Source organism: Lepisosteus oculatus, chromosome 11, assembly GCF_040954835.1.
Source record: "Lepisosteus oculatus isolate fLepOcu1 chromosome 11, fLepOcu1.hap2, whole genome shotgun sequence".
In the NCBI taxonomy this organism is placed as follows: domain Eukaryota; kingdom Metazoa; phylum Chordata; class Actinopteri; order Semionotiformes; family Lepisosteidae; genus Lepisosteus; species Lepisosteus oculatus.
Window position 1 is genome coordinate 14,379,842 of NC_090706.1, and position 12,721 is coordinate 14,392,562.

At 52.8% G+C, this 12,721-nt stretch overlaps 1 protein-coding gene across 3 annotated transcripts in view; it reads left to right on the top strand.

Annotated features, from left to right (window-relative positions):
* The first annotated feature begins 345 nt into the window (after positions 1 to 345).
* camsap3 (calmodulin regulated spectrin-associated protein family, member 3) overlaps positions 346 to 12,721 on the top strand; it is a 42,288-nt gene continuing 29,912 nt past the window's right edge. For 2 of the 3 annotated variants that reach the window (XM_069195739.1, XM_069195740.1), the window contains exon 1: positions 346 to 1,190. In XM_069195739.1, the coding sequence (XP_069051840.1) occupies positions 1,058 to 1,190 (133 nt within the window). In that variant the 5' untranslated portion in view covers positions 346 to 1,057. The remainder of the gene's footprint in view (positions 1,191 to 12,721) is intronic. The other variant, XM_069195741.1, reaches the window with a different exon arrangement.

Sequence of the window (12,721 nt, forward strand, 5' to 3'; positions counted from 1 at the left end):
GAGCAGGAGGGGCCTCTTTACACAAAGGGTGGTAGGGGTTTGCCACAGGACCCCTGGCCATGTTGCTGAAGTGGGCTCTTTAAGAAACAGCTGTAAGAGATAAGCTGCTGATCAGCAGAAACGAGACCAACCCCCCCCCCAATGACCCCGTCTCTCCTTCCCACCCCCCACCTCGTGTATCTATTCTTTATAGAAAAGCAGGGTGCGGGCGCAATTTCTCTCATTTAAATATCATTGTACTTAAAGGCTCCATTCGACATCCCACCCGGGACTAGTTAAACAGCTTCCCTGTTCGGGGACGCGTGGTAGACTTTTGACGAGGAACTGGAAAATCCCGTATGCTATACGAGTTTGACCTGTACTGCACCTGACTGTCGGGGAAAGAACTCGTAACGTGATCGGCTTTTTCCGGCTGAGCCCCCCTACCTGCCCGCGTTCGGCTTTCACACGCTAGAGCCCGCCCCCCTGCCCGTCTAGCTCCAGCTGCAGCACCCGGATTGGCTGGGAGCAGGGTGAGTGACGTGCGCGGGGAGCACCTGGAACGCAGGCGGCGCTCTTCACGCGAAGGATCAGGCGAGACATTGCAATAAACCGTAGATCATGGACGGGCGGAGAAACGGGGGGCTGAATGAAGAATAAAACCTACGACCGTCGCCTCGCCACACAGCCAGCTTGTCAGACGAGCCCTGTGGGGGATTTTCAGGATTTTCACTGTTAAGGACAGACCGCTGCCGCCGCCCGCCCCCACCACCTCCCTGGGCAGAAACTCCTGTTGGAAATCTACATGCTGACGGCTCGATCCAGGATTCAAGGGAGACTCTTAAAACACGACAGCTGTGGTTTTTTTTCCATGATTCCCGTCTGTGCTTCTCCAGGACGAAGAAGGAAGGGGACCCGGTGTGTTTTTCGGCTCCGAATGGAGTAGCACGATCGCCTGGAGATCTGAATTCGCTGTGCCTTCCCCTCTCTCTCTCCCTCCCCTCTCCCCTAACCCTGTCCCTACCTCACCGTTTTTCCCAACCAGAAAGCTTTGTTTTTTTTTTTTTTCCTGTTTGCTATGGTGGATTCAAATGCGATGAGGAAGACGTTCACGGTCCCGGAGATTAAGCCTCTGGATCAGTACGATTTCACCCGAGCCAGAATATGTGCCAGTTTGGGCTGGATTCTGACGAAGTCCTACGGCAGTGCAGGTACGTCTTCGTTTCTCCTGGCTTTCCTGTGCGATCCGGTATTGTTCCGCCTGGCCCCGTGTGCCATCGAGGGTGACTGTACCAGCGCAGTTACGTGAAGGTGAATGGCGTACTGTGTGAAGCGTCGTGTCGGCTCAGCTATTTCCCAACCACAAAGAACCACAAAGCAGATACCGCAGCCGGCGTGACTGCACGGCCGTGAGTCACCGCACACATATCCATTATCTAGGTACGGTATATCTCCATAGGTATAACACAGATCGCCCGAGTAATAATGTTGACGTAGGGCGTCTGAGGCGTGCTGTAAATGAGAGAGGCAAATTTAACTCGGCGCCAGGAAAACAGGCCGGCTGTGTCAGTTCGTTGGGTCATTGCTGAATGGGATACGTAACCACAATAGTAGATTGCTTGTATGCAACGTAGCATGCATGCATGTATGTGTGTGTATGTAGCTAATTTATGGGGACATTCAAGAAACATGGCAGCGCGAGCACAGTCTTGTCTTTCATCCACGGGTTATATTTCAAGCGGTGTTCCCGGCCTGTCAAGCTGTTGGGAGAAGATGTATATATTTAGGGACCCAATGTAACGAGGTGCGTGCGGTGTCCTAGTCCGCGCCTGACTGTCAGATCGATAACTAGTTGCCATAGCTGCATGTAGGACTATTGACAGCGGCCTGTCTCGAGCCGTGCCCCCCCATAATCGTTCTCACCCCCTCGCGCGGTGCCCACCTTCTCCGGCCCGTAAACAGGGTTCCGGCACAGACGTGTAACAGGGTGACACCCCCGGGAGACACGCGTTTCGGGATGCGGTCACATCCTAGCGCCCCGGGGTGAAGAAACGGGATACCGGCCGGCGTAAAATGGGACAAACTGGATTCAATCTGCTGACTTCATACAAAGACTTAAGCCCCCACTACCCCACCCAGTCTTTAACGCACAGCGACCCAGACAGTCCGATCCTTTTGTTAAATAACACGCCCGCTGCCTGAACGGACCTGCTTCTGGTCAGTTTGAAATCGATAGAGCCCAGAAGAGAGACCAAGCGAGTCTTTCTCGTCTGGGTGCCGGGACACGGGGGAAAAAAGCTGACAGTCCGTCTTGAAGGCGTTTTCGCCTGGACCCTATAGAAGAAAAAAAAAAGCCCTGAACGGAAATTAAAGATGATAATTTTATTGCTATTTGACCCGATTTAAGTTTTTCTAGAAGTGTGTGGGGGGGGGAATGGCGGTGTTTCTGTAGGAGGTTGTCGTGGGTATGTTTTATTCTATTTTTTAAACTGCGTTAGTGTTTTTGAATTAGTATTTTCTAATTTCCCGGGCAAGGGGGCAGGTGCGGAACCTACCTCCGAGAGAGGAACGTCTCCGTTCTGCTCGCCCGCTGTCTCCCTATCCATGATTCGGGAAAGCCGGGGCAAACAGGAAATATCGGGACTTCGATAGATTAGACGGCAGCGAACAGTATTGTTCACCTGTCTTGCAGCCATCCTCTCGATAACCGCGTCATGTTGGCCGTAGACGGAAGGCGAGTTTCAATAAAAGCCCCACCGACCCAAGCGACGTGAATGTGAATGAGCTGTGTCGTTTTAACTTTAATTTCATAAATGTTTCGATAGGTGATTTGTGTGTACCACTCTGACGTCACTGCTTCTGATGGCGCTGTATGTGCAGATAGTTCGTTGTTTTGATCCGGCTTGGCTGTTCTGAGGTTCACCTGACACGACTCCACACACATGTTCGACCGTTTCAGTCTGTCATTTTTCATTTTGCTAGTTAGTGTTCTTGTGTGTGTGAGGGATGGGTTCTGTTTCGCCTCGGTGTCGGCCCGGTCCATTATCCCCTGGGCCGGTTACCGCCTGCCAGGCTGAGCTCAGCACGTTTGAAATATTTTAATACACGACGGCCCCTCTTGTTTTGGGTGTCTTTTTTGTTTTTAACTGAGCGCAGCACCTGCTCTTCGAGTGTGGGAGCAGTTGCTTGATTGGTCAGTCCTTCACAACCCCGGTCGCGAAAATTAGGCGGTCGGAGAGGAAATAAATAATCGTATTGATTAATCTGAAGATAGGGAGGCGACCCCCTTTGCCGAAAACAGACCTGCCGCTGTCTTTATCCCTCATATTGATGTGGTTTCCCTAGATGACCTGCTGCTTAGCGAAGAAACCAGTTTCGAAATTCCCTTTCAGCTGGTTAAGTCTCTTACAGTCCCAAGGGATCAATTATAGATGACTTCTGTCGTTGCTGGCAGACGCTCCTGGCTGTAGTCAAGGGGGCAGGGAGAGATGTACATTGTGTGGTTTATACTGTAGCTCTCAAATCCAACTCCTTCAGATCAGTTCTTGACCTACTGTTCCTGATTCATTTTTTTAGCTGGACAGTTTATTATTATGATTAATATGGTTAAAAAGATTTTACACCAGGGGGACGGCTGGTCCAGTGGTTAAGATACAGGACTGTCACACCAGGAGAACAGCTGGTCCAGTGGTTAAGATACAGGACTGTCACACCAGGAGAACAGCTGGTCCAGTGGTTAAGATACAGGGCTGTCACACCAGGAGGACAGCCGGTCCAGTGGTTGAGATACAGGACTGTCACACCAGGAGAACAGCTGGTCCAGTGGTTAAGATACAGGGCTGTCACACCAGGAGGACAGCTGGTCCAGTGGTTAAGATACAGGGCTGTCACACCAGGAGGACAGCCGGTCCAGTGGTTAAGATACAGGGCTGTCACACCAGGAGGACAGCAGGTCCAGTGGTTAAGATACAGGACTGTAACAGCAGGTGGGCAGCTAAATAAAAGTGTTAAATGAGCTATTTAAATTCCAAAAAGTATGTGAAAGCTGTGACCCATTGAGAGTTGCATAACAGAGGGCGAGCCCATTCCATTTCGAGTTGTCCCGCTGGTCTTGCGGAGCGCAGACCGATGTCGAATGGGGGGACCAGCCCCCTGGGGTCCTGTGAAAGCTGTCGTATGAGACGGGCTGGTCCTGGGGCTGTTTCTCCCGAGCCACAAGTGGGTGGGGGGGGGCAGGTTGTCTGCGGACGCCTGTCGCTGGGGAGATGGCAAGGGTGTCATCTTGCTGTCCCATCCAGCTGTTTCTTGAAAGAGCCAATGGTCTTGACTTCCACAAAACAGCTGAGTGGCTCGTTCCAGACACCCGCCCCCCTTTGTGTCAAGGCGTTCTGCTTGTTCTTGTTCAGAAGGCTTCGGAGTTTCCAGCTGTTTCCAGCTGTGTTCCTGACACTTGTTTAGAATGGAAAAATAAAGTGGGGGTGAATGAAGTGGTAGTGATTCGTGCTGAACTCGGGGTGCATTGAAGAGAGGGCGTTACCCTCCATTTCCGAAAGTGGGGGGTAGGAGGAGGTTTGTGTGAAGATCCTGCTGTCTCTCATTAGCCCTGACGATAATATAAACACTGCCAAACAGTATTCTATCATCTTCCATGCTTTTGGGGAGAAAGCCAAACAGCAATTGCTCACGCCTGAAGAAGGCTCCACAGCTGAAACGTTGTGTTTTCTCTCTTCTCCTTTCAGCATGAAATAAAGCTAGTCCTTGTTCCTTTGCAACAATTGATGCAGGCTTCACAACTTCAGGCAGCTCATAGACTTGGGGTTTATCCCAGTTTCTGTGGCCGTTAAGCCAAGTGAACCTGCACAACTCTGCCTGCAGGGGGCACTGCTGATTGCCAGAGGTGAACTACCGCTCATTGGTGTAGCTAGGCTGACTGCAGGCGACGGGTGGGAAGTCCTTGGACAGAACTCGAACCCGAGACCCTGTCTGGCCAGTGCTCGCCAGCCCCTCTGGACTCGGCTGTGACCGAATTAGTACACCCCTCAGGCAGTAATTCCCTGCGCCAGCTCAGCTGTAAACAGCCTTAATTCCCTTCATAATGGGCCTGGGCGCTGAAAGGAAATGAGGTTAGTGGGCTCGCTGGGAGCCTAATCCTGCGTGCGCCTGTATCCCAGCGACGGGCTGCTGTTTTCAGGGATCTCTGCCGAGCCGTTCCTCGCTGGGTTTGAAGATGCCTTCCCAGAAACCTGCTGGGGCAGAGTGAGGTCACCTCTGTGATGTCATCGGGGGGCGGGGCTGCCAGGCTGGGCCTCAGGTCTTTCCGATGCAGGGATCCCTCCCAGTCTTACCTCCCAGACATGAGTCAAGAGTCACTCACATCATGCCCTGTTATGTCAGACTATATGACTTTGGCTGGCATTGACCTTTGACCTCCACTGACTGTTGGTCAGAATCCAAAACGCTCTTCTGAGCGTTAGCTTTGATGAGGTTTAAGACCTGGACCCTGGATCTCTAGTCCAACCCTTCTCTCTCTCTCTCTCTCTGTCGCTGTGCTTTCTGGCACAAAGAGAGCGTCTGACACACTCTGGTCTCCTTTTCTTTCATTTGTGGATGTGAAACTTCTCTGCCATTTTCCCAAACTGGTTCTCAGTTTCCCACTTTTTAGTTAATAATTCCACCTGTTGTCATAATCGCTAAACCAAATCTAAGTATTCAAAGTCCTCCGAGGTATAAACAGTGTCCACCCTGCGGACTTCTTCAAAATCCCCGCTGAAACACGAACCACAGGGCACGAGTGGTAACCGTGGAAGTGCTTTTAAACGGGAGGCCCTTTTTTACGCAAAGAGATGTGAGAGTGTGGAGCGAGGCACCCAGCCCTGTGGTTGAAGCGGATACTTTGGCGTCCTATACGAAACAGCTGGGTGAGGTCCTGGGATCAATTAACTACTAACTACCAAACAGGCCAGGGGCAGGGAATGACCTCTTGTTTGTGAGCTGTCCTGTGTTCTGAGCTCTGCAGGAGCTGTGCTGAGGCTGGGACTCAGCTACCAGGAGCAGGGAGAGTGCCATGAGCTGTCCGACACCTGTGCTGTGAAAGCGGTTTGAGGCTTGAGACTGACTGAAAGGCGCTATATAAAGACAAGGCCGTCCGACTGGTTTGCACTCTTAGCTGCGGGGCCACCATGCCGTTTGTTGTCGGTGTCGCTGCCGTGTTCACTCCAGGGACTGAGGGCACTGGGCTCGGCTTACTGGAAAACTGGTGTTCAGTTTGATGCACGTGAACACACGCGCACACACACGCACACACCCCTCCTCCTCGGCCTGTTCCTGCCAGTTTGTCTAGTCAAATCTCCAAGCCTGCTCTGTCGGGTGTTTATCGGGGGAAGGCTCGTTAGCAGGGAAGCGGTCAGAAGGAGCGGGCGCTGTTCTCCATCCTGTCTGAGGGGCACCCTGCCGCTCTGCCCATTCCCAGAATCCACTGCGTGAAGAAGAACGTGAATTCCGGGCTGGAGCTGCTTGGCCGACTCTTGACCGACTAAGAGTTTACACATCTGCATGCAAGCCTGGACTGGTGCCTCTGTCACTGCTTGACTTCCTTACATGTGAAAGTGAAATATTGCACGCTAGCCAACAGGGCGGCAGTGTGGCGCAGTGCTGAGGGGTTTGACCTGAGGCTACCCCAGTTCTTCCAGTGAACCCTGTGTGGCTGGACCCTGAACACTAACTGTGCCAGTGAACGATGTGTGGCTGGACCCTGAACACTGACTGTTCCAGTTAATTCTGTATGGCTGGACCCTGAACACTGACTGTTCCAGTGAACGATGTGTGGCTGGACCCTGAACACTGACTGTCCCAGTGAATCCTGTGTGGCTGGACCCTGAACACTGACTGTCCCAGTGAATCCTGTGTGGTTGGACCCTGAACACTGACTGTCCCAGTGAACGATGTGTGGCTGGACCCTGAACACTGACTGTCCCAGTGAATCCTGTGTGGCTGGACCCTGAACACTGACTGTCCCAGTGAATCCTGTGTGGTTGGACCCTGAACACTGACTGTCCCAGTGAACGATGTGTGGCTGGACCCTGAACACTGACTGTCCCAGTGAACCCTGTGTGGCTGGACCCTGAACACCGACTGTTCCAGTGAATCCTGTGTGGCTGGACCCTGAACACCGACTGTTCCAGTGAATCCTGTGTGGCTGGACCCTGAACACCGACTGTTCCAGTGAATCCTGTGTGGCTGGACCCTGAACACTGACTGTCCCAGTGAACCCTGTGTGGCTGGACCCTGAACACTGACTGTTCCAGTGAATCTGTACAACTGGACCCTGAACTCGGCACAGCAAGAGAAACAGGAAGCTGCCAGAGCCACAGACTCTCCGGAGGTTTATCGATTGGAATAAATGAGTCACGATGCACAGCCAGCAGTGCGTGTCGGCCGGGCGGTGAAGACATGGACAGAAAACAGAGCCAGGATCCCTGCTGCTGGCGGAGGGAGAGGAGTCCTGGCCTGGCGGAGAGAGCCGGCGGGCGCTGGAACGTGACGCTGGCAGCTCGCGGGGCACGCCCTGGACTGCGCTGTGTCAGCTGAGCCCTGATCCTCGCGACCGGCGGAGTGTGGAGACACCCTGCCCCCCTCGCTGTTTGCTGAGGGTGTCGTCCTTGTGGCTCAGAGTGGCTTGAGACCTGCAGCCCCCAGCAGCAGCAGGAGTGTTTGTGATGGAAACGTTTGCCTCAGTGAAGCGTCTGAATGCTGGCCTCTCCCTGCGACTCACAGGACCTGCAGAGAGCTTCCTGATCGGCGGAGCCCTGTTCGGCTGCTCGGTGGCTCGTTAATCCAGGGGTCTCCTCACCCAGCTGTAACGAGAAGCCTGGGCATCTGCTGTAATGTCAAGACTGAGCCCCCTGTTCCCGTGCTCCAGGCTCCCACCACCCTCTGTGTAAAGAAGCGCCTCCTACTCTCAGCCTGCGTCCTGTGCTCAGTATTTCCGCTGTTTGTCCTGAATGAATGAAACTCGCGGGCTGGCATCCGAGAGTCTCCAGCGCTTGACTTTGAAGAGCTGCTTAAACAGCTCCCAGCTCCTCGAGAATGCAGTGTTTGTTTAGTACTGACACACCTCCTGTTGCAAGGCTCATCAGCAGTTGCTCAGTGAATAGCTCCCAGTTCAGCGAAACTCTGCCATCGCCCTCTGGGCGTTAGATGTGTTCTGTCATCATCAATCGGCATTATTTAAAATTCCACGCTGCCGGAAGGAATGGTGCTGCAGCTGGCTAAAATCTCCATGCGCCCCTATACGTGCGTAAGGCAGGTCACTGCAGGGAGAGGCAGCTCAAGGCTGGGTCTGGGCTGGGTAGCGTCTTGTGGAATTGTAGGCTTGTTAAGTGACTAAGGGCACACTTGGGTCTGTGCAGATGCTGGCCATTAGCCAGGGCTGTGTGTAAATGAGCTGGGTGAGTTTCTCAGCTGACCGCGGAGATCTGAGCAGAGAGGGGGGGGGGGGGGTTGCCTTGGCGTTCTGTTACCAGGGAGACGCCGGATCTCTTCCACCATTCCAAAGGTCCTCAGCGTTCCGCGGCGGACACCGTGATGTCACTGTGACCTTTGACCCCCCTATCAGCTCCCAGCCAGTGAGCAGACGGGTTGAGCGCTTGTCTTGTCCGAAGTCCGTTTTGTCCCAGATTTCCAGGCTCTTCTCTCCCTCTCCCTCTGTGTTTCTCTTTCCCCTGCTTGGGGTCCTCCCTGCCTCTGTGTCTTCTGATTGCTCTGGCCCCCTCCTGCTGAAACACGCCTGCCGGTGTCCGTGGCGTGTCAGAGGAGCGGAGCACTGCGGCGCCCTGTCAGGAACATGGAAGACGGAAAGGGAAACATTGGCGCTCTGAGAGGAAGACGGCCGTCGCTCCTCACCTGTGCCTTTGCTCTGAGCTACCAGTTGTTAACACTCTTAACCCTGTTCCTCTGTTCCTTGGAGCATGTTCCTCAAGGCCTTCAGCGGTTGATTATTCCCAGCGCTCGGCTCACTGCAGCTAGCTGGGAGACACCTGGCAGCCTCGTCAGGGGTCTTACCCTTACACCCTCAGTCGGTTCAGTAATTGGACCCCGTCTGTAACTGGGAGCTCGGGGAGGGTGGGGGGCACAGAAACCAGAGACGTCATAGCCCCCCCCCCCGAATTTAAGTCTCTGACGAGCTGCCCACCTGTCCCATCAGCTAGAGTGTCCCATTCTAGCCTGGCGACCCTGGGCTCGTTCTGCACTTGCGCGCAGGCGGCCCGGCCAGTGTCTGGCCCCGCAGTCCTGCGTGTAAATGATCCCGATATCTCTGTGTGCGATCAGGCTGCCCGGGGTGAGGGAGGGGGTCATTTGCATCTGGATTTGCCTGCCTGCCTGCTCACTCTGTAGCGACTGCCTGGTTCTGTTCTTTTAAAGAGAAAAGCAATGCTTTATTTCTGCTAAGAAAATTGGACACAAAGCAGTGGGTCTGGAAAGAAGGAGGCTCTGTGGACAGCTGGGGAGAGGTGTCCCTTCAGTGTTGAGGCATTGTCAGCTGTGTCTGACAGATCTGTGGGTTCTGACATCGCTCCCTCCTGCCGCCTCTCCCGTTTTCTCTATTACCCTCTCCCTCATTAGCCTGCTAAAACCCATTTATTAGTGTGAAGAAAACCCTGAATCATCTGTGTGAGTCTGGGCTGCTTGTTACAGTCAGGAAACTCTCCCTGTGTCTGTGCACAGAGCAGGAGTCTCTCTCTGTGTCTGCTGTCGGGTGTCTGTGCACAGAGCAGGAGTCTCTCTCTGTGTCTGCAGTCGGATGTCTGTGCACAGAGCAGGAGTCTCTCTCTGTGTCTGCTGTCGGGTGTCTGTGCACAGAGGAGGAGTCTCTCTCTGTGTCTGCAGTCGGGTGTCTGTGCACAGAGCAGGAGTCTCTCTATGTGTCTGCAGTCTGGTGTCTGTGCACAGAGCAGGAGTCTCTCTCTGTGTCTGCAGTCGGGTGTCTGTGCACAGAGCAGGAGTCTCTCTCTGTGTCTCCAGTCGGGTGTCTGTGCACAGAGCAGGTGTCTCTCTCTGTGTCTGCTGTCAGGTGTCTGTGCACAGAGCAGGTGTCTCTCTCTGTGTCTGTGCACAGAGCAGGAGTCTCTCTCTGTGTCTGCAGTCGGGTGTCTGTGCACAGAGCAGGAGTCTCTCTATGTGTCTGCAGTCGGGTGTCTGTGCACAGAGCAGGAGTCTCTCTCTGTGTCTCCAGTCGGGTGTCTGTGCACAGAGCAGGAGTCTCTCTCTGTGTCTGCTGTCAGGTGTCTGTGCACAGAGCAGGAGTCTCTCTCTCTGTGTCTGTGCACAGAGCAGGAGTCTCTCCCTGTGTCTGCTGTCGGGTGTCTGTGCACAGAGCAGGAGTCTCTCTCTGTGTCTGCTGTCAGGTGTCTGTGCACAGAGCAGGAGTCTCTCTCTCCGTGTCTGTGCACAGAGCAGGAGTCTCTCCCTGTGTCTGCTGTCGGGTGTCTGTGCACAGAGCAGGAGTCTCTCTCTGTGTCTGCTGTCGGGTGTCTGTGCACAGAGCAGGAGTCTCTCCCTGTGTCTGCAGTCGGGATTCTGTGCACAGAGCAGGAGTCTCTCTCTGTGTCTGCAGTTGGGTGTCTGTGCACAGAGCAGGAGTCTCTCCCTGTGTCTGTGTACAGAGCAGGAGTCAATTAAATTCAAGGTGCTTTATTAGCATGACCGATGGGTACAATCAGTGTTGCCAAAGCAAATAAAATAATGAAATTCATATGAAACTAAACAAAAAATAACATTAATATAAAATCTACAGACATTAACAACAATGCCATATTATAAAATATTTACATATACTGTAGACAGAAGGAGCATTATTGGGAGAGAGACTCCCTGTTCCTCAGGCTGTGACAGGAGATCACATACTGGGCTGCCAGTTCAACTGAGTTCCCTCCTCCCTCTCCCAGTAGGATTGGGACCCGTTGTGATTCTGGCAGGTGTGGGAACTCTGGGATTAGATTTCTGAATTTAGGGAAGAATGTTTCTTTAATCCCAGAGTATCTGTCACAGTGCAGTAGGAAGTGCACCTCTGTCTGTATTTCTCCCCGCTGGCAGTGGGAGCACAGCCTGTCCTCTCTGGGCAGCCAGGTCTGCCTGTGTCGCCCAGTTTCTATAGCCAGGCTGTGGTCACTGAGCCTGTACTTCGTCAGGGTCTGTTTCTGTTTGTTGTTTCTTACCTTGGTCAAATATTCGGCTAGTGTGTATTGTCTGTTTAGGGTTCTGTAGCATTCCAGTTTGTTGTATTTGTGTGTGTGTCCCAGTGTGTGAGATATTGTTGTCTGATCTGTGCTGTGATATGGTTGAGTCTGAGTTGTGGTGCTCTAGCAGTGCTGTCCTGAGGCTGGTTAGTGTTGGTGTGGATCAGGTCAGTGAGCCTCAGGACCAGCTGGCTCAGGGGGCTCTGTTTTGGGCTCAGCAGGGCTTTCTGGTGGTAGGAATTTTAGTCGCTGTTTTTTAGGTGTAGCCAATACTTTAATACTCTTTTCTGTATTTTTATCAATAGTGGGTACTGGCCTAATTCAGCCCTGCACCCGTTGTTTGGTGTTTTTCTCTGTACATGGAGGATGTTTCTACAGATCTCCACGTGCGGAGTTTCTGTGGGGTATTTGTCCCATTGAGTGTAATCCTGGTCTGCGATGGGACCCCACACTTCACTGCCGTATAGGGCAATGGGTTGGATTACACTTTCAAATATTTGGAGCCAGATTCTTGTTGGTGGGTTGATGTTGAAGAGCCTCCTTCTTATTGCGTAGAAAGCCCTGAGTGCCTTCTCCCTCGGTGCCTTCACTGCCAGGTCAAAACTCCCAGTCTCTCCCTCTGCTGTCGGGTGTCTGTGCAGATGTGTTGCTGTGCTGTGCTCCCTGCTCTCTCCAGCTCCATTGTTCCTCCACCCTGCCAGGGCTGTCCTGGAGCAGTAGGAGGATTAGTGGGGGGTGGGGATTAGTGTGAGAGTCCGTCTGGAAGCTTGTCGGGATGCTGGGGCGGCGGTGACTGGAGGCTTGCCTGTAGAGAAGGCTGATGTTCATGTGTTCTGCACCAGGAGAAGATATTATAATTGCAAGACTGGTCCCTTAGCTTGCTCCCATCTTTCCAGACATTGGAAAGACTGTTAGTGCCCTGTCTCACTCCTCCAGAGGGCCTGGTAGTATAGAAGATCTTGCTGGCTCTGGATCACAGTAGCATGCAGTTAGTATACATATATGTTTATATAAAGCATATACTTAGTGTTTTTAGATTGTGACTTTGCACACAATGTTTGCAGTAAGCAGATGGGAAAACTAAAGAGGATCCAGATGATAGTGGGATTTGAGCTTCTAGTTGAAATCCCGTCTGGATTTGGGTTAGTCGTGTAAAACAAAAGAACAGGATGGCATTTCCCTGCCTGTGAATGGCGAGCTTTGTCTACCTGGCCTACTAAACGCACAGTGATAACGTCACACCTCAGTGTTTGTGTGTGCTCTCAGTTACCTGATCACCACTCTGCATGGGAAAGGAAAGTGTAGCCAGCGGTTTCCTCCAGCAGGGAAAGAGAGCTCTGGCGTACAGTGGTGAGCACTCTGCACAGTGTGGTAGGAGTGTGAACCCCTGGGATTCAGCAGCTGACAACTCTTGCATGAGTCCCTAAACCTACTCTAACCCTAACCCTAAGCAGTAGTGCACACAGCGGGGAAGTACTTTGCTGAATAAACAGTTTCTTGAAAGTACC